The 20,884-nt window shown below is 47.7% G+C and overlaps 1 protein-coding gene across 9 annotated transcripts in view; it reads left to right on the top strand.

The window, feature by feature from the left end:
- The window catches only part of SLC8A3 (solute carrier family 8 member A3), a 122,621-nt gene that overhangs the window by 88,221 nt on the left and 13,516 nt on the right, over positions 1–20,884 (top strand). For 4 of the 9 annotated variants that reach the window (XM_027879687.1, XM_027879689.1, XM_027879686.1 and 1 more), the window contains 3 exons: positions 10,788–10,805; positions 19,620–19,744; positions 20,267–20,366. In XM_027879687.1, the coding sequence (XP_027735488.1) occupies positions 10,788–10,805; positions 19,620–19,744; positions 20,267–20,366 (243 nt within the window). Of the gene's footprint in view, positions 1–1,398; positions 1,503–10,787; positions 10,806–19,619; positions 19,745–20,266; positions 20,367–20,884 lie in introns of all 9 variants that reach the window. The other 5 variants (XM_027879690.1, XM_027879688.1, XM_027879693.1 and 2 more) reach the window with 3 other exon arrangements.

Below are 20,884 nucleotides of genomic sequence, written 5' to 3' on the forward strand. Positions count from 1 at the left end.
GTGTAGTACTGGCCCTGCAGACTAACATTAACATTCTTCTTTCCTCCTCTCTTCCATCTCCTTCCTCCTCTTGTCCTCCTCTTCCTCTGATGTCTCTCTGTCTCCAATTGCTCTGCCCTAAACACTGCTGTGCGCGCACACCGTGTCATATGGTACCCGTGGGGTGGCATGAGGAGTGATGCTGGGGTGAGGGAGAGGCAAAGTGGTGAGGAGAGCTCAGAGAGAGCTGAGAGAAAGATGGAGAGAAGTCATGCTTGTCCATTGCTGCGGTGACATGAGAGGGACTTTCTGTCATCCCCACTGAACAGCCTAAGCAAATTTTGTTGCATCAGTGGGAAGATGCTGGCTAGAAACATATCCAGCATCTCAGGAAATCATCACCCAGCCCTCTTCCTATGGATTGTTCTGGTCAGATCTGTGTTAGAAAATGACAGGAATTGAGGTCTGGCAGAGAAGCAGCTTTATAACTTCTGAACAGGCCAAAGGCTGTGCAACCCCTGGTCTGGTTGCTGCAGTGCAACTCTGGGAGCAGGAGCTGAGGGCAAGAAGGAGTTGATGCCCCACTTTGGTACACCTAGGGGCTCACAGCAGCTGTGTGCGTTGCAGGAATATTGGAAGGAGCCAGCTGAGCTAGCATGAGGAGGAAGAGACCAGCCCCGCTCTAGTCATTTCCTTTAGAGCCTTGGAGGCATTTTAGTCCCATTGAGTCCCCTGTGAGGTCCCAGCAAAGCTGTTCACTCCCTGGGAAAGCTGTGTCCTCATTTGGGGGACAGGCTAGGAAGAAGAGGTAGACACTATGAAGGAGAGAAAGCAATGTGTCATTTTAAAAATGGGAGATAGAACTATCAGCCTCCTTTGCAGGTGACAGAGCTGTAGCCTACCAGCAGAGACCTACCTCACCCCACTGAGGAATGTGTCTTTCTCTCTTCTCCTCAAGCTTCCAGCCCAGAGTCCTTGCAGATTTATTATTAATTGTGAGGGTATTATTATTGTATTTATTATTAATTGTGAGAAACCATTGACCTTCCAGCTTAAACACAGTGGGTACCTCAGGGTGGTGGTCCCTGGTGATTTTCAGGCAGCTGATACCCTTTCCATTACCATCTGACACTGAAAAAAAATGCGCTACAGAAGTTGCCTTCCACTAACCATCAGCAAGGTCCTTCTCCCCTTTTCCCTCCCTCTGTCCTCACTCCTTTGCCAGCCCTCTCTAACCCTAACACCCGCTCCCCAAGGAGCAGCTGCGATGGATGCCCCGTGTCCGACATGCACACTGCCCCAGCGGGGAAGGGGCCGTGTGCCAGGAGCCCACGCCGCCTCTGCTGCTGCTGCTGCTGCTGCCTTGCCTCCAGCCAGCCAACCTGCTGTACACGGTTGTCTCTCTTGTTGTCCCTACAGGAAGACCATAAGGGTTAAGATAGTAGATGAGGAGGAATACGAAAGGCAGGAGAATTTCTTCATTGCCCTTGGTGAACCGCAATGGATGGAACGAGGAATATCAGGTGTGAGATCCTTTTTGAAAAAAATGAAAAAAGAAAAAAATCAGAATCAAGTATCCAAACCCCAAATCCAGAAAATATAACCTTATTTCTCCTCCTTACCCTTCCTCCTTTTCTCCTCCTCCTCCTGTAGAGGGATCGACTTTTACTCTCTGGCCTACTGTATTCTTGCTCTCAGTCTGTTTTAGTGTCATCTCTGCCTTTTAGAGCCCAGCTTACTTCTGATCCTCTTTTTGTGCAATGCTTGAGCCTTGGAAGCTGTATTACTTTGATTGGGTTCCCTTGTCTGGATCTGTTTTTTGTTCTGAGCGCACCTTTGCTGTTCTCCCTGCACCTGCTCCTTTGCCAGGACTTTGGGGAATGTGAAAGACAAGAGAAGGGTGTAATGCATGGCTACCCCTTCAGCTCCTCCTGTACTCCCCCTGTCCTTCCCTCTGTTGTTGCCTCCAGTGGCATTGCCTTGGTGCTCTTGAGTCCCTATGACGTGCAGCGAAAAGTCCGTAGGAGGAGAGGGAAGGTGTGAGGTAATTTGTTTTGCCTTTTTTTTTTTTTTTAAATGGTTCTTCATGTCTTCCATCTGAAAACCCCTTTAATGTGTCACAGACAATCACAATCTGTCATGTAGAGACTGTGAAGCTCTGATGCAGGATCTCCCAGCAGACCACGATCATAGTGGGAATAACCCCAGATTTGCAGTTTTGCCTTGCCTACATGTATCTTTATCCCTGTCTTACGTGTTTGATCTCTTTCTCCCTGAGTCTTACCAGTGGCTTCACCAGCTTTGGGGTGGCCTGGGAAGGCCAAGATTTAAACAGAGGCACTTCTCAAAAGGGAATTCAAATCCACCTTCTGGGTTTCTGTTACAGAGGAGAGTCAGATGGGTGAGCCCATGGGCTTATTTCTGCTCCCAAGTGCTACTGCCGGTGATGGGACACCTGGCAGTTGCTCGTGCATGGCACAGCTTATCTTGCCAGTACAGCAACTGCCCTCTGACCAGTCCGAGCTCCCATGCACGGCTCTGTAGGATGTTCAGGATAAGCACCGGTTGCATGAGCATGTCAGTATCATAGATCTTTGGCTGTTGTAATAATGTAAACCCACAGTTTTAATGCCATCAGACCACCTCCTGCAGCCCGGAGGCAGTGAAGGGTATCAGGTTTCATTCTGTCGGACCCTCAGGTTTCACCGAAGTCCAAACCCCATTGAGCAGAAGCACGACCAACCTGCTGTATGTCCCAGTAGTCAGTTGCCCTCCAAGGTAAAGATGTGAGCATGGCTTCTAGGTATTTGTCTGACCTCAATTTGAAGCCACTAGTCATTTTTCTACTTTTCTCTATCAGTTGAAAGATCTATATAGCACTACAGCTTCTGTGCAGGTATCTGCTCACTATACTCAAAGTACACTTAGATTTCTTCTTGGGTGTTTAAAGAGATTAAGCTCTTTGAATCTGTGTAAGCAAAGTCTTCAGTCCTAGAACCACACTGGAGTTCTCCTCTCCACATGTACCCCTTCCCATCCGTGCATCTTCCACCTCCATCTCAGCAGGTACAGGATGAAAATCATGGGCCTTTCTCTCTCCTGCTTATGCACTTGGCAGTTTGGAGCATCACACTGAATTTTCTGCTCAGCCGTCTGCTCTCTGTGAGTCTTGCATTCTCATTTCTAAACAACAAACTTTAGGATGCAGAGGCAGGATTGAGCTAGTTTTTGTGAAGTTTCACATTTCTTTTTCCCATGTAGGAGGTCACATTTCATCTAGCTGAATAAAAACAAGCATTTGAAAAAAATCCAAATGGCCTCAAGTGGCCACTTGAAGGTGGTTCAGTTGTAAAATGTCATTAATATTAGGACTACAAAGCCAGTTTGCTGTATCATATGTGTCTCATTTACACCAACATCAGCTGGAGTCAGTGGGACTGTCTGATTTACAACAGGCAGAGAGGAAATCAGAGCTGGACTAAGTGATTTGCAGCACAGAGCCTGCAGGCCAAGGGGTGAGGGCGCGCCGTCAGACCCTCTTTGCCTGGAGGAAGTAAAGGGCCATGCCAAAGAGGAGATGCAGTGCCCCGGTTGGCCTCGTTAGAGAAAAGTCAGAGTGAGAGCACCATGATTTCAAAATCTAAGGTGTAGGAGATTAAATTGCATTTTTAAATGTTGCTGGCACAAGGTGGCACAGTCGCTACACTAAGTCCAGGGCATCTAGAAAGATCCCTAGCTCCATAGTGCTACACACCGTGGCATCTCTGGGGAGCTTACCTTGTGCCTGGGATGAAGAATAAGGAGCTATGTGAGGCTTTCCCACAGAGAGCACTGTGAGCAATCAGCAGCAGATGCTGTGGCCAGCAGCTTCATGGAATGCATGCTTGAGCGGCCAGCTCCCGGCAGAGAGGAGGCAGCCCTGAACGCAAGAGCTCGTACATGCTCGGGCATCATGTGACATGCTGTACAGCACTGGGAAGGGATGGTCTTGCTGACTCCTGCCCATGTGTTCCTGCCAGCATCATTCCGCTGCAGGGAAAGAGTTCAGGTGGTTTATTTCTTGCAAAGCTGATCAGGTTTGACACACGACTGATCAGCTCCATGGGCTGCAATGGCTGCACAGTCACTGCAGTGCAGACAGGCCCCCCCACAGCACTGTGCTCGTGCTGTCATTACCTGTACCCACAGACAGGGGGAAAATCCTACACCACAGTCACCTAGATAAAACTTTGCTTCATTTGGTTGAGGTGATGAATGTGCCTCCACATGACTCACATGACAAAGGCAAAGCATAGCTCCTGCCTCTCCTTGGGGGGGACCAGGCCCAGTTGCTCTTGAAGAGGAGTCTCTCTGGGTTTTGGTTACTCATACATTAGTTTTCAGTGCTGCAGAAAGTGGGTTTCTTCATGGTGTGTCCTTGTTTTGATGTTACTTGCCATTTAACTGTGTCCCACTGAGTCTGTGCCTAAAAGGAGCTGTAGGAGTATTAATGTTCTCAGACAGCTCGTCACAGTGTCTTCAGAACATTTTTCCTGGCTGCTCTAGAAGCAGGGCAGTGTTGGACATCTCAGATGAGTGGCAGTCAGTTTTGGAATTAATCTGCAATCCAGATCACAGCAAGTCCATCGCAGTTGTGCCTGCACTACTGTAGCTCTGTGCTGAGGGCCTGTACCCACGCCGGGACCTCTCCATGCAGAGGGTAGATCCCAGCTTACCTTGGGGAGACAAGCTAGGTGACAGTGATGAAATCAGGGGTGAAATGTCCCTTGAAGGAATGGCAGGGCCGAAAGCAGAGATGAGTAGTACGTGCTTTTCAAACCAGCCTGGGCAGAGTTTGAATGGGTTTATTTTGGGATGCAGAACTTGCTCTGGAGCCTCATGCTCTTCAGAGCCAGTGTGCTGTCCTAAGAGTACCTGCACAGTGGTTTCTGATAGACATGCAGTGCAGGAGGATGGAAGGTGAGAGCAGGGCTTGCTACCATGCAGTTGATTTGCATTAGTGTCTGTGCTGTCCTGTACACCTGCTGATTGTCACCTCCAGTCAAAGGAACTTCTCCTTGGCCCTGATCAGAGCTGCGGGGCAGAGGAATCTCCAGGAGAGTCTCTGTGAGGGCCAGAGCTCAGCATAAAATTCATTCTAAAGTACCTGTGGTGATCCAAACACAAGTTCCTGTCTTCGGGTTGATCATGGCTTGCAAAGCACAGAACAGCCACTGATACAGCCTTTTAACTGAAACATTTTGCATCATCTGCAGATGCTGCTCTTTAGTCTTACCCTCACTTGTATCAGCCATGCTGCTTTGAGCCTTGGGACATTCAGTTCTTAACCCTTGCTATAAGGAGAGCTGACCACCTACTCCTGTTATATAAATGCTACAACACAAAACTTTGTCTTGCAGCTCATCTGTTCTTTTTCACCAGTCACTTTCTGCAGCTGGAGTTTTTCAAAGCCTTTCTGATCATCCAAACAAATTACGTCAAGTAGTCTTACTATAGCAGCTCTTTTGTTGATGTGCTCCAGTAATTCAAAGAGATGAGAATAGATCTGAGATTGGTATCTTGCCAGCCCGGCCTGTGATGAAGAGCGATACCGATATTGGTAGGGGCATATCAGATGCACAGAGCACTGGCAAAGATGGCACTTGCTGCAGGCTTGTTATATTGACGTAAACGAGGAAAAAGAAATCAAAGAGAGATTCATATTCTTTGCTTGACAAAGATGGTAAATGTTGCTTTTCTCTATCCTTCTGGCCATTTCCCAGGTTTCCTGACTTCTTTTGTCTTCTACATTTCTAAGAAATTAATCTTTGAATCTTTGTCTCACCTTTCCTTTATATGCACAGTCATGTAAACTGAATCCCTGGTTACTGAGCGCTGCAGGGCTTTGAAACCTCCCAGCACCCTGAACCATATTTCTGGCCATCCTTTTTTCAGCACCTTTTTAAAGGCTTCCTGCAGTGAAATGCATCTTTTCCTTTATGACAAGATGCTGTCTGCTGGTTTGACTCGCTCTCATGGCAACTCTACTATTGTGTCAGCTCACAAATCAGAACAAGGATTTTGCTGCTGTCCCAGCAGGATTTTGGAGTAATACTTTCTTTCACTAGACAGCTTTCCCACTTTTTCCACAGCCCTGGATTACAGGAGAAAAACTTGCTTTGCTTTCCCTGGATAAAGTTGCTCTTCTGCTTAAATTGTGGTTAGCCTTAGTGTTGATGGAGCCCAAAAGGCAAGTGAGGCTGCTTTGGAAGATTTCACTTGATTGCAGATAACGTTGAAAATAACATTTGGAAAATATGTTATGTGAGGGTAATTAGGAGTCAGCTTGTAAGAATGCAGCTCATGGCACAGCAGTCGAAGATTCAACCTCAGAGCTGATGTTTGAAGGCTGAGTCTTGAGGGTTATGTTTTGTAAAAGGGACTGTCATCCTTCATGCAACGTTTTGCTTCAGGAAGAACGTCTCCCACAAGATACAGCTTTGCTGGAAATGGGAGCACAGATGGCTGATGAACACTATTAAACAGCTTGTTGGCACGACTTGGCTTGGGAAGATATTGACTGAAGTCCTCTCAGCCCTTCCAGCACAGAGTCAACTGGTGCAGACAAATCTCATAGCACATCTCCTTTTAACTTCCCCTTGACGGGGAAGCTTTGTGCCCCAAAGGAGGGATGTGGCTGGGAGTTGCAGAGTAAGGATTAAACTGCGAAAAGAAGGGTTCCTAGCTTGGATTGATCCAACAAGTTATCTATATCAAAATATTGATGAAATTATGTGACTTGGTACAAAGATCCATGCCTGTATAAGATAAGCTGCATTGATCCATGAGCACATGCCCTTCAGTTTTCTGAGTGTTGGCAGATGCTGAGAAGTTCCTTCTTCCATCAGCTGCTAATGAGAATAGCAAAGAAATGTTAAATTGCTGTTACTTCACTCCCTGAAGGTTTAGTGATTTGCTCAGAACTCTGTGATTAAACTGAATGCTGGTGATTCTCCTGATGGAGAGGAGTCTCTTGAAGTCTGCAAGAGCTTTGCTATTGACTTCAATAATATCAGCATTCAGGTTAATGCTGCAAAATCTCTGCCTTGTTTAGCTTATTAACAAAAATACGTGTATAGCTCTTCACAATCTATCAGGGAAACAGTTTGTTCACCTCAGTGAGCAAATCTGGGGAGCAGAGCCTGTGGACAGTTATATCTGGAAGATGGGGGATCCTTGTCTCTTTGGGGAACTCAGCCTGTGGTTTGTATGGTCACTGCATGGTCACCTTTGGGAGTGCAGGAGGTGCAGGCAGTGTGTTCTCCTTGCCTTTGGCTTCATGTGACTGCCCTGCTGCGTGACTGAGAGTCTCCTCAAAATCCAGCCTCCTATCCCTCATTTCAGCTCACTGTGTAAATCCAAGGCCTTTAACAAGGATCCTCTTATCTACACAGTGGCTTCCTGGAGTCTTTAGGGATATCGATTAGAAAAGATTTACGTTAATGAAGAATGAGTCCAGAATAAAGCATGCAGCATGGTCAAATCTCTCTGTAAGGTAAACAGCAGAGAAAAGTATTTCACTGTTTAGAAAAAGGCTGAGACACACATTGGGTTGTTGTAAACTACAGGATTGCTGGATTGCTGCTCTGCTCTCATCCCAAGCATGTTTCCTCTTGGTTTAAGCTCTTTGCCTTCAGTAGAGTTAAAACAGGAAGGAATTAAATTCCTGATCTGTAACCTACACCAACATGCATGTCACAGTAGGGTTTGACCCCAAAGTACAACAAAAACATGCAGATTAAATAGCTTATTAGTAAATAGCTTTTTTAACAGCTTTTTTAAATTCAGGCGTAAATTGTCCAGCTTCAGGGGTGGCAGGGGAAGCATGCAATTTGGTAATCAAAACCAGGCCTTCAGGGCAGAGAAATTCCAGTAAAGGAGAAACGGGGATCCAGAACTGAAGGCTTTGGGTCCTTCTGGGAGAGTCAGCATCACCTGCCTTGTCTGCAGGCATGCATGTTTGTCCACAATCACACTCTGCAAGAGTTAGGTAAGGGATACTTGGGACTGCTATTTTGGATTTGGCTGTGGAGCTAATTTCTGCAGTTCCCTTTAAGAGTACATGTCAAAGCCTCTGAGACTACCTGAGATGCCAAGAGCAATGCGGTGGCCTGGCTTGGCCCCATAAGGAGCGGGATGTCCAGAGCAGTAGTGCAGGAGAGGGAGAGGTGCCCTGAGGAGGACTGGAGGGATGCAGCCTGGGCTGGGGGGAGTGGAGGGAGGCTTGTGGGATGGGAACAGCATGGAGGCCATCAGTGAGGCTGGTACAGGTACAGCATCCCCAGATGGGCTGTCAGGAAACATTACAGGTCAGGGCTAAGGGCACATTAGCAGATGCGTGTGCAGGAAGGAAGCTTTAGTCCGTGAAATCATTTTCTTGCTTGCATGCACAGCATTCACTCAGAAATATAAAGATAAAATAATCCCTTGGCGTTCTCCAAGCTGTATTCTTGATGTTTCATTCATAGCTTTATAGGCTTCTTCAAATATTCATGTATCATATCATAAGTGAAAGGGAGAAAAATTGTTCTTTTGCAGGCTCACAAGCAAATGGGAAGAAAAATAAACTCAAATCCCAGAGTAGTAGAATAACAGTTTTAAAAAACATGAGGAATCAATGATTTTTTTTAATAACCACAGTAGCTTAGGGGCCCAGCAATATTTCATTATATTGCATTTGAACACAAAATCGACCCATTGTACTAATGCTTGTAATTGCAAAAGACAAATAAAATTTCTGCGCATTGTCTGGAGAAGCAGAAGACCATGGAGTAGTAAGGAGGCCACAGGGCAGCCTGAATTGCAGCAGGACAGAGCTACAAGAAGACTCAAGATTCATGCTACAAGGGTCAGTGACAACCTGTTGGAGACTTCCTGGCAGAGCTGTGTGAAGCACAGGAGATGGTGTGGGCAGAGCAAATATCCCATTGCTTCTTGTGGCTCAGTGGCACTGTACATGCTGCAGAAGATATTCATGTGTTTTGACTCTCAAAATGAATTGACTCTGAAAAACAAGGGATGCTCAGCAAGGAGCCTCTTCATTGCCCCTTCCCCTTTCACTGTGCCTCTACCTGCCTGCATGGACAAGAGAGATCTCCTGGAGTGCCCACAGTATTTCCAGCTGGGGAGATGGATAGATGGATGAAGATCTTGACTGGGTTGATGTCTCTCTGCAGACTGCTGGGAAAGCTGTGCTGATGGATGCTGCTCAGTGGAGCAAGGAAGTAACTAGTAGTCAAGACTCAGGATTAGTTTCCCTGTCTCTGCCATGGATGCGTTGTGGGACCTTTGATAAATTGCTTAGGAAATAACTTTCAAATGGCACAGATACAATTAGGTGCACCTGTATAAAAGTGCATGCTTTTCAGAGGCCTGAACTGGCAAATCTGGGAAAATTTGCACTTTTGGACACCAGCCCACTTCTGAGTTTGCAAAATGTTCCCTTTAGCTTCTCTTTGCTTGCTTCACCATCTGTCAAATAGGGCTGTTAATACTGACTCAGTCTTTGTACAGAGTTTTAAGCTTCTGAGATTGTGTATGATAATAAGTGTTAGTAATTACAATACTGTCATCACATGCAACCTAGGCTTCAGGGACTGGTTTGCTGTTTGAAGGACATGTTGAAGTCAAAGCTAAGGTACAGAGTTGATGCTTGGCCTCTCTCAAAGAGGGTTTGGGGTTTTTTACTATATGGACTCTCCTGTAGCTAGGTTGACACTTGGATGTAAGCTGTGGCTTTCTGTGGGTGACACCTTAGAGAGATCCAGCCAGATACTTCTTTGTGACAGTTCTAGGGTGTGGAGAAATCAGGACAGACGAGGGTCTGTCCAAGACAGGAAAGGACCTGGGCTGTGTCTGTATCGAAAGTCAGGGTAAGGTCATCCCTTACAAGGACCTTTGCCCCTTTCTTCTCCTTTCTTCCCACTTCAAATCTCGCAGGACCACACAGTCTTATTTCCTGGGAGGCAGTTACATCTCGCTACGATGATGTTGCATGGCCTGTGCTCATGCAGCACTATCAGGCAGACCAGCAATTTGGAACAAAGAGAGCCAGGAGGACTCAAATAGCAATGCTTTATGTGTGCCTATGATCCTCTCAGCACGCTGACCCTCTGGGAGTGGTACCTGTCAGGTGTGGGATAGGTATAGGTGAGGCAGGGTGTCCTGGGGGATGATGCATGGTTGTGTTACCCCTGGCCCCATTTGACACTGGAGGCCAGCACCCATTTTATCAATACCTCCCTCTGGTGATGGTCTTCTCAGTGGTCTGCCCATTACCTCCTGGCCACCTTCTCTTCTCAAGAACCTACAGGTTTACTGGGGTTCCTCAGTTATGCCAAGCCTCGCCAAAACCACACATACCCAGCTGAAGTGGGGGCACGTCCCATGCCTTTGGGTCAGTTTGGGTTGTGTCAGGTCCCAATGGCAAGTGTAACTGCCCCTCTTTCCCCCTTTCTCTCTCCCTCCTTGCCACTCCCCAGCTGCATCCCATCCCTCTGCCTTCGCTTGGGGGGAGGGGGTGACTCTGGGGAGCCAGCGCCCTGGTGCTCACTGGTGCACACCAACCTCCTTTCCATCTTGCTGCTGCGGTGTCTGCTCCCCAGCCTATGCCCAACATGCAGCCCTGGTGAGCTTGCACACTGCCTTGCACCATGTCCATTGCTCTCTGACAGCTTTCATCTGCAAAACATCTTTGGCCCTTGAATATTAACTTTTTCTCTCTTTTTCTTCTCTCTCTGTGTCTTTCTCATGTTCTTCTCTCCCCACAGCCCTGCTGCTCACCCAAGGTAAGTGCTTTTCTGTCTTTCCTCTGCCTGCTCTTGCTCTATTTTCATCCCCTTTGGTTAGACCCCGCCGCATTTATGTTTGCTGTGTTGTAGACAACCCCAGCTCATCGTGTTTGTATCTAGCAGGAATTATTTAAGAACAATGCTTTAAGAACAATGCTTTAAGATTGATTGACATCTAAGAGCATTTCCCACATTCCAGATTTTCTTCCACAGTCTGGGAGAATGACCCAGCCAGAGTCACAAAGCAGAACATGTAGCTCTGGCTGGTCTAAAGCTGTGACTCGACCCTCTTTTGGGCAACCCTGATACTTGGGTTTGCTGATGCGTTGGGGTGCATGGGGCTTTTCTGCTGGGGGTGACACTCCTGGGGCGCAGGACAATGTTGTCTGGGGCGAGCAAGGGTGCAAGGTTGAGGAGGTGTCCCCTTCACATGGAGGACCATACATCACCCCTCAATGCCTGCACCCTTGTGCTTTCCACCTCCAATCCTGGGGGGTTCCAGAGGTGTGCCCGGTCCCAGGGGAGCACTACCAGGACATGATAAGCACCAGCACCATTTCTTTACTCATCCTCAGCTCTGGCTCTGCACTATTCATCTCCTCTCCCTGTGCCAGGATTTTATGTATATTAATTCTGAGCCCTCTTCCTTGCCTGAAATCCCCATTACACTGGTCTGTCTTTATCCCACTGTGGTGCCATGTACGCCTCCTGTATTTTCATTATTCCTTCAATTCCAGATATGATTACTGTTGAATTGGCACTGAAGAAACATTTGTTAGAAGGTAAGGGCGGGCATTCAGGGTGCAGAGAGGAGCTTGAATCCGACAGGTTTGCAAGCAGAGCTGAAAACCAAAGCATTTATGGTGCCCAAGCTGTGCTGCAAATCAAACGAGCAGCATCTGCCATGCAGGCTTCAGTCTCTGCTCCTTTTCAAAGGATGCCAAATCTGCTGTGCAGGGGATGTCCAGAGCCCATTGGATATTGGACTAATTAGAAAATTGGTAGTGGCAGGCAGAAATCCCCAGTTCCCCAAATATCAGCTTAGGGTGTTTATGGAAAACTCCTCAGAATGGTTTGGATGATTTCCTTTGTTACCTCTTCAGGTCCTGGAGGACTGGAAATAAGTTGAGCACAGCCTCCTTCCCAGTAATTTCATTGCCTTAATTCAGTAGCTGCCTAATTTGATCAGAACTCCTGGAACCAAATAATTTCTATTAAAATAGCATAACTTTCCTCTCACTGTTGCGATCCAGCCTGATTGCTTTTGGCAGCTGTTATTGGAGAACTTGGTTACCAGCTATGGAAAGTTACTTTTCAGTTAATAAGGAAAAGCCTCCTCTGTGTCTGGTGGGAGGCAGTCCCTGGGGTGCCCCCCTTGCTGAGCTGCCTCAGGGTGCCCTCTCTGCATGTGATGTATGTTCGGCTCCCGGTTCAGGCTCCCGGTGCTCAACCTCCACACCTGGCTTCAAGCCAGCAGCCAGCCAGCGAGCAGGCACGTGTTGGAGTGTCACTCAGCACCAATCACAGCTAATCAGTGGGGAGAGAAGTGACGTCCTCATTTACTCCATGTCATGTTAGATTTAGGTTACACAGGCACGCAGGAATCTTTGTAAAAGATTGAACGTTTCAGTGGAATCTGTTTGTCCCACTCCTCACCCCCTCCCTCCTGGAGCCTCTTTCGAGGCAGTGCCCCTCTCCTGAACCTGTGTGCCTGGGACTGCTGGGTGCCCTGGCTCTCCCCTGTAGCCCTGGGGCATTCCCCCTTACGTGACATCCCTTTGACAGTCCTCACAGGACCAGCAGCAGCACAGCCCCCACTCATGGGAGTGACCCCCTTTCTTTGCAGAAGCCATGGGTGCCCCAGTGGATGAGCCCAAGTGGCAGTGCCTCTCTTGTCCCAGGAGCCCTGACCTGGGGGAAATGAGAGATCCCGGCCTTGCCCCCCTGGCCTTGCAGAGCCCTCACAGGGAAAACAGGGCTGTCAATTTTACACAAGGCCAAGTAAGTGGGAAGGGCACAGGTTCAGCTCAGCATTTGTTTCTTCCAAATGAGCTCTCGGAGCCAGACTTGCAAGACCGTGCAAAGATTCTGCAAGCCTTGCTTGGCCATGTGTCCAGTGCCATGTGTCAGGCTGCAGAGGACCACTGTAGTATGGGATCGCTGTGGAAAGACTTGAGAGTCAAACTTGGGTTGATTTTTTTTTAACTTCTCTGGTGCGTAATCTTCTGTTTTGACACTGGCAGTGATCTCTGTGAATACTCTTTATACAGGGAAATATTCAATACCAAAGTGCACAGGTACTCCAGCTGTCCCCACCTTTGCTATCAGTGGATGAAGTGCTCTGATAGTCTTTCCAATCCTTGCAAAAGTCACTGAAAGCCTGTGCAGAACCTTTACTTGAAAGTTTGTGGGCTCAGCTGATTCAGATTTTTAAAGGGATGCGAAATTACCCATATAGTAGATATGTCTACGTCCTATTTCTACATACTCATCCAGGTCAAAGAAAGTATTTCTAAATCTATGCATTAAAACTCCTGAGTCCACTTTGCAGTGGGAAAGACTGGAGAACAAAGATACCAGTTGTCTGGCCTGTCGGGGACAGTTTTGTCAGCAGCAATCTCAAGGCAGAGCCAGGAGTGGAATAATGCTCAGTTCCCAGCCCTATGCCTTAGCCTCCCTCTCATGAATTTGCAGCATTTCACAGTTAGCAGTAAGGAATGCTGGGACATGTATACGGGATGTATCATGCCTCAAAAATAGCTTTCAGGGCTAAGTAAGTGGATTCCTCACATTTTAGAAAGCAACACAGGCTGTCAGTGCTTGTGTGTGTGTGCATGTGCTTCAGTAAAGGGTATATCCATATGCTAATCTCCAAAGGCAGTGTGTCTTTTAGCCAGCAGTCTTCCCCACTTGTGACTGACAGCTTGACAGTGCTCAGGAGAGAGGAACTCATTCATGCTCACTATTTACTTTGTTTAGCCAGGATTATGTTTTACTTAGCCACAACTGCAAAAAAAATTAATCCCATTTTAATTGTTTTAATTTCTACCTAGCAGCATAGTCCCCGAAAGGGGTGACCTTCATACAGATACGTGCCCTCTCCAGAAATGGATGGAGACAAGATAGCTCAAGGAGTGTGAAATGGCCTTCATAGCAATCTTTCATGAATATATTGTTGGTTTTAATCAAATTTATTCAGCAAGTGATAGGGAATACCAACTGGTCTATGGCTGCTTGGTAGTCTTGCAGCATTGCCTAAGTGATTGGTATCTACCTCTCTGATGGTGTTACAAGGCCTTCCCATTGCCTTTTTCAGCTCAAAAGATGTGACGGACAGATTACTCTATGGAAATTGGCTTTACCTAACTTGAATTTATGATGTGTCCAGGAGGCCACAGGCAATGTCCAGTTGCCATTTGGTAATCCCCAAAAGGAAGGAGGTTAAGTGGGCATGCACCCATGTAGTATTCTCCAGGAGCAATGCATGATGTGGGAATACTGCTTAGGGCTCCCCTTTCCCCAGAAGAAATACAAGGAGGAGGGGATCTCCTTACAGTATTTTGAGCCCAAGAAACTGCCTGTCATGCAGGTCTGAAAGCGCTTTGCAGATCACTGCAGCTCAAGTCCCAGAATGGCCCTGCAGACATAAGTTGGGAGAGACAGAGAGACAGACATGGGATGAGAGCTGAGGAGTGAGCATGGCAGGGACATGCCCAGGGCTGCAGAGCACAGCAATGCCAGGACTGTAACCAGGAGCTGCCAAGCCCCATTGTCAGTCATAGCTTTAGGGTCTGAACAAGGCAGAGTAAGTGAGAGCATGGAATGGTTTAACCAAAACCCTCTCCTTGCTTTTTGTGGCATCCAGTGTCTAGTGGGTGTCAGCTGCGGCCATTGCTACAGCCTGAACAAAAGTGGACTTCATCCTCATTCTTCCCACCCAGACTTTAATCTTACCAGACATGTTGTTTCCCTTGCTTGTAGCATCTCCTCTCTAACCCATGGGCTCCCTGGCACATGGAGTGGAGTATCTTGGTGCAGCAGCTGGCACAGAAGCCCCAAATTGCCTTGCCTCAGCAGCCTCTATGTGCTCCTGCAGCCCAGAGAAGTTCCTAACACTCGATGGTAGCACACACTGATGTACCAGAGCAGGCAGGATTTAGGGGATCCCTCTCTGGCCAACATCCCCTTCCCAGGGAGGGGGTGGAGGCAGTCCAGGAGGTCTTGGCAAGCTCCTGTTCTTGCTACGCACAGCCAGACCTTATCAGGCTTAATTGGGGTTGACAGCAGGGAGTCCAGGGTGCAATCCGCATTGAAAAGTAGGTAGTGATGCAGATACAAACAGAAATCACGCTTAGTTAATAATTAAGCTGAAGCTTGGCAGCATTCACCTTGACAGACTTGACCTTACAAATTAAAAACCTGTCTCCCAGCACCCAGCTCCCCACCATCCCCTCTTTGTGTTTTATTTATCACAGCCCTTAGTAGTCTTATTTGCAGGCTACCGCACCGGGGTGATGTGTGACACATCTCACAGATGCTCTATCTCCGCTTCCTGGAGGAGCCCTCCAAGGCCCCAGCCCTACACCCAGCCCCTCGGGAAGTGAGAGCCTTTGGCTACGACAGACCACGTGGGAGCATGCCCCACGCTTTATGCAGGGACAGCAGCCTCCTGCAGCTCCACAGGCATCCTGGTGCACCCTGCTGCTGGCTAAAGTGCTTCCCTGAAAGGCAGGAGCATTGGGATTGTGCTCTGTCATGAGGACTGGTTGCAAGAGTCCATCCATGGACTCTGCTGCAAGAGTCCATTCCCTCTCAGCTGTTGGGTCTGTATACACAGGGTCTAACTCAGCCCTCAGCATCCCATTGGAACAGGCAGACCCAACAGGCCTGGAGCAGGTTCAACTCAGGCTCTGGTGTTTTGTAGAGGTTGACACTGATTCCTATGAGAAGGTGCTCATATGTGTCCTAAACGGTAGGTGGGGAGAAGCAGTGGAATCATATAGGTGCTTTGTATCACTGTTTGGAGGTGCTTAGCTCTTCCCCTTAACTGTATGGTGAGTACAGGTTGGGGCAAAAGACGTGTCAGCTGGGCTTCTAAATTTGTCCTTCTGGCCAGAAATGGCACAGCCTTAATTTCAGAGAACAGTCATCAGCCTGGTATTTGGCACCTCTGGGTCACTTGAATGAGTGCCTTGAGCAAGATCCAGCACAGTACTGACATGTGAGTCTTGACCTGTGTTTGTCTCCTACATTAGGATAGAGATTCAGTGAAAACATAATAGCAGCTTTAATTTTTCAGATGCACCTTTGAAATTTGTTAAGTTTCTGTGCTTTGCTTTCCTGTTGCACGTTCACAAATGTGACTGCATTGTAATGAGACAAGAAGGAATTACTTCCTCTCTTCCTTATCTGAAAGCTTCCTCTATTAACATTTCTGTGAGGTACCCATTTGGATGTGCTGCCTGTGCCTGTTCTCCTGTGGTTTGCTTGCAGCTGACATAGAAAGACTTAGCTTGGCAGTCATATTCAATCAGCTGTTCCCATAGGACATGCTTGACAGGCTTTCTTGGGCACCCATATTTCTTCTCTCTGATCCCCAGTTCACAAACTGGGGCATTGTACAAAAACGTTGTATAAACAGCCCCAGTTCACCATACACACTACAGAGGAGGCCCTGTGTGTTGACAGCAGAGCCTCCATTATTCATGTTTCGATGGACATGCTGTCAGTAGGCTGAAGGTCTCCATTGCTGGTTATCTTGTCCCTTTACTCCAGGTGGCCTACTTAGGGTTTGAAGGTGCCTCTGGTGGCACTTAGTCCACTGGCAAGGTGCCCTCTTGAGTAGCAGGACTTCTACTGCCCCTCAGTGCTCTGGTAAGCACCAGCACCTTTATTTTATGGAGTATCTGGTGTCACCCTCACGCTCGCATCCAGCCTCTAGGCTGACAGAGCAATCTGTCCGCTCTTGGACAGGCTTGTATCCCATGATTTACTCTGAGAGCTGCCTGGCAAGAGATTGCCATGTTCATCAAATCAGATCCACAAGTGGCTTGCAGAGCCAACAAAGCCACCTGCTGGCCGGTGCAAGGTCTTGTGGACACAGATGTTCCCATGCAGCCTGCCCAGCAGCCTTGGACCTCAGACACAGTGAGAAGAGATGCAGGAGATCCTCCTCCTTAGGGAGGACTTCAGATACTGCACTGTCCTTTCTGGTGCAAGTACATAAACCAGCATGAGTAAGACGTCGGGTTCCGGGATAAAGCTGTGTTGGATAGCACTTCCCATGGAGATGAGCAAGTTTTCTGCACTGCACATGCTTAGAGACCTGCCGGCAGCTCAGCCTTGCCTAGAGGGATAGCATTTGCATGAGGCTCCATGTTCTCTTGCCATGCCAAAGCCTTTTGTCAAATCAGTTAAAATAGGGACTGAGGTTTCATTGCATTATTTCTGCTGGAGTTGTGAAGTCGAGGAAATTCGGCCTGATATTCCCTATTTTCACAGCATCTCCTCAGATTCCAGACATTTGCTTTCTGCAATCTGCAACTGCAGCCAGTGGGCGGGAGCCCAAGGGACTGTGCTGCCAACTGCGAACGCAGCTTTTCAGATGCAGTTACTTCCCAGGGAAGGTTGTAGTGAGTCAGACTGTCACCAAGTCCAGGCTTTGCAACCCTGATGGGATGGCTGTAGTGCTTTTGCTCAGCTCTGTACTGTCAGCACGTCAGCATGCGCTCAGCTCATCTGCCAAGGTGGGCTTTGCAAAGCTGAGGATGCCTCCATTCCTGAGCTTCAGGTTATGGGAAGCTCAGACAGAAGCAAAGCCATGTATGTGCTATGGTAGTTGATGTATGAGCACCTGCGTTTTCAGCAGCTTGTCATCTTTGTATGCTTCCAAGTAGAGGCAGAGACTAGACTTCCTTGTTCTGTGTCTTAGAAAAAGAGATGTAGATTGCATCTGACTCCCTGTTCCAGTGAATAAAAGTATCTTGAATCTTGTTCTTGATAATCATCGATTCATGCCTACAAGTGTAGTGTAAGGCAAAACATTTTCACAGTCATGGAATCATAGGATCATTAAGGTTGGAAAAGACCTCCAAGATCATTGAGTTCAGCCTTTGACTGAACGCCACCATGCCAACCAAACCAGAGCACTAAGTGCCACATCCAGTAATTTCTTGATGTCTTCCAGGGATGGTGACTCCACCGCCTTCCCAGGCAGCCCATTCCAATGCTTAACCACCTTTTCACTGAAAAAATCCTTCTGTACTTCTGCAGCTCAGCTGCCTCCTCCACTCTGTCCTCACTAGGTCTTTGCCTGCAAATGTGCCCCCTATATCCCCCAGCATCCTGTATTGCCCATCTTCTTCTCCTGGTGCTGTGCTTCCCTATCTTTGTCATTTCTTGTAAACTTACGTGATTCCTAAATCCAGACTATTCTGTCTTTGAGCTAGGCAGTGATGGTGTGGATGTACATCATTGATTTCAAATGATGGATGCAGCTTTTCTGCTTCTGTGATGGGTTATAATAATGTCACCTGCCACAAGAGTTATTATATGTTTTATAAACTCTGCAGGTCTTGCAAGGCTTACAGCCTTTGCAATCAATCTAGTTGGGCAGATGAAGAGAGAAGTCAGTTTATAAATAGGTTTCTCTGTGACTTCATAATGTCTGTGTGATTTTTGGTGGGAAGCATGAGATCTGCTGGAGTCCACATGGGATTAATCACATCTGAGGCATTACCTGGGCATTTGTAACCTCTACAGGAAACCTTGGGTAACACCTGATCCACTGTTAGCCAGAACAAGATGCTCTGCCAGGTTCTTCAGAGCTCCAGCTCCTGCTGCAGGCTCAGCTGAGCCCTGTATTGCAGCTTGTACACCCTGACTGGTCAGGCACAGGAAAAAGAGGGGAAACCCAGCTTCTTTCTTAAGATGTCCGAGCTTTACAGAGACCCCATCAGCATGTGCCTGCACTTGGGTAGGTGGCTGGAAGAGGAGACCTGGGTTAGGGCTAGGGAACTGCCTGGGCAGTTGGGATGCTCCTTCCCATCTGAGCAACCAGAACCCTCTCCAAGCATCTTGCTGGGTTAGCTGGGACATCAGCAAGATGAGCCTGGCACAGGTTCATCTCAGAATGCTGCTGACCTGGGGTCCTGGTTTAGTTTACTCCAGCAAAAACTAAACATGGAATCATATAATGGAATATGTTGCAAAGGATTTTTCATCTGGTTTCAGCCTTCCTGCCATGGGGTTACTGGTTCCTAGACCATTGGACGTGGTCTTGAACACTTACAGAGATGTGACATCCATACCTTCTCTGGACAACCTGTTCCAGTGCCTCCCCATCCTCACAGCAGTATGAAAGAAAAAAAAAATACTTGTTTCCTTACTTACTTACTTATTCATTTTTCCAATTCATGTGTGGTTCACGTGTGGTTGTGACTGTGTGTTTCTCTCTGAGTGCTAGATCAAGTACTGAGTGGCACAGTGATTTTTTGCTCAGAGGGGAATAAAAAGATCCTGTCTCTTGTTCATTCAAATCAGGGAACATATCAAGGTGCTAAAGGTGCCTTAAAGGACACTTGTGCCAAATGTCAGGACAGATTGGTATCTCAGTCTCCCGAAAGATGCGGCTACTGCAGGGAGAGGGTATATGTCAACCAAGAGTGTCAGTGCAGACTGAAGAAAGATTCAAGGGTTTGTTTTTTTTTTAAAGAAAGTGAAAACATGTTGCACTTGGGCCCTGAAGCCCCCATGGTGCCCTGGAGCTCCAGGGCTGCTGCCTACAGCTTGGTGTTGACCTTGCTTTCACAGAGGTGGCTGAGAGGAAGCTGACGGTTGAAGAGGAGGAAGCCAAGAGGATTGCAGAGATGGGCAAACCAATACTCGGCGAGCATCCCAAACTAGAAGTCATCATTGAGGAATCCTATGAGTTCAAGGTCAGTAGGTGTCCTAGGGGTCTTCCAGAGGGGGAAACGATGTGGCACTGCTGAGCAGCCTTAGAGAGTGGAACTGAGGAGGCAGTATGTGCAGAGAAAGAGCTGTTGGAAGAGGAAAAGAAGTATGTGATGCAGTAACGGGTGGATGAAATCTACAAGAAATATCAGAAGTAACAGCTGCTGGTAGTCAGGGGTGGAGGGAGAAAGAAAAGGGAGCCCTGCTGGAAGCAGAAGAAGCCAATGGGGAGCAGCAAAGCTGTCTCTGGTAAGGCAGGGATGAGGAAAGAAGGAACATCATCAGGATTAAAGAGTGGCAAGCAAGCTGGCTCTGGTGAGGTTTAGATCAGCCGGTCTTGGGAGGAGGTGGGCTTAACTCCTGTCATGACTTTATCTGGCTCGTAGGAAAGTGCTTGTGACGCTTCCACAGTTTGGAAAAGTTCTGTGAGACCACAGTGCACTCCAAGATTGTTCTTGCTGGCTAACAACCAGTTTAATTGCTGTGCATCTTTATTCCCACAACAGAGCACCGTGGACAAGCTGATTAAGAAGACAAACCTGGCTTTGGTTGTAGGGACACATTCCTGGAGGGACCAGTTCATGGAGGCCATTACCGTCAGCGCAGGTGAGGGGAAAATCAGAAAACCCGTATCAGCATCCATAGGGTTCATGCAGCCTGGAATGAGATATATCTGGGCTCAGGAGACAGCATCTCCCTGGGCAGTGATGCTCAACTGTTGCGTATGTGATGACCATCAGCAAAGCCAGTCCAAATTGCTCCTCTGCTCCACATAGAGCAGGCTTTTGCAGATACATTATCCAGGAGCCCACGAGATCCATCTTTTGGTGCAGAGCTATCCAGGAGGCCAGTTTTTGCCGCAGCCCGAGAGCGGAGAAGGAGATGAGCGACACGAGGGTTCGGTGAAACTGTTGTTAGTTTACTGGCAGCTGGGATAATTCTAGGAAAATAAAGGGGCTCCCGAGAAAGCTGCGGCACCCTCTGGGGAAAAATGTCGCTCCCCCCTGAGGGGAGAACAGGGGTTTTTATAGGTTCAGGGAAGAAGGGACTAGAACAAAGGGAGGAGTTACATGAATGACAAGGGGCACAACCAATAAGAACCGTGCAAACATAGCGCGCTATAA

This window comes from Empidonax traillii, unplaced genomic scaffold, assembly GCF_003031625.1.
Source record: "Empidonax traillii isolate 1590-97213 ecotype Southwest subspecies unplaced genomic scaffold, ASM303162v1 scaffold56:size2478089, whole genome shotgun sequence".
Taxonomy (NCBI): domain Eukaryota; kingdom Metazoa; phylum Chordata; class Aves; order Passeriformes; family Tyrannidae; genus Empidonax; species Empidonax traillii.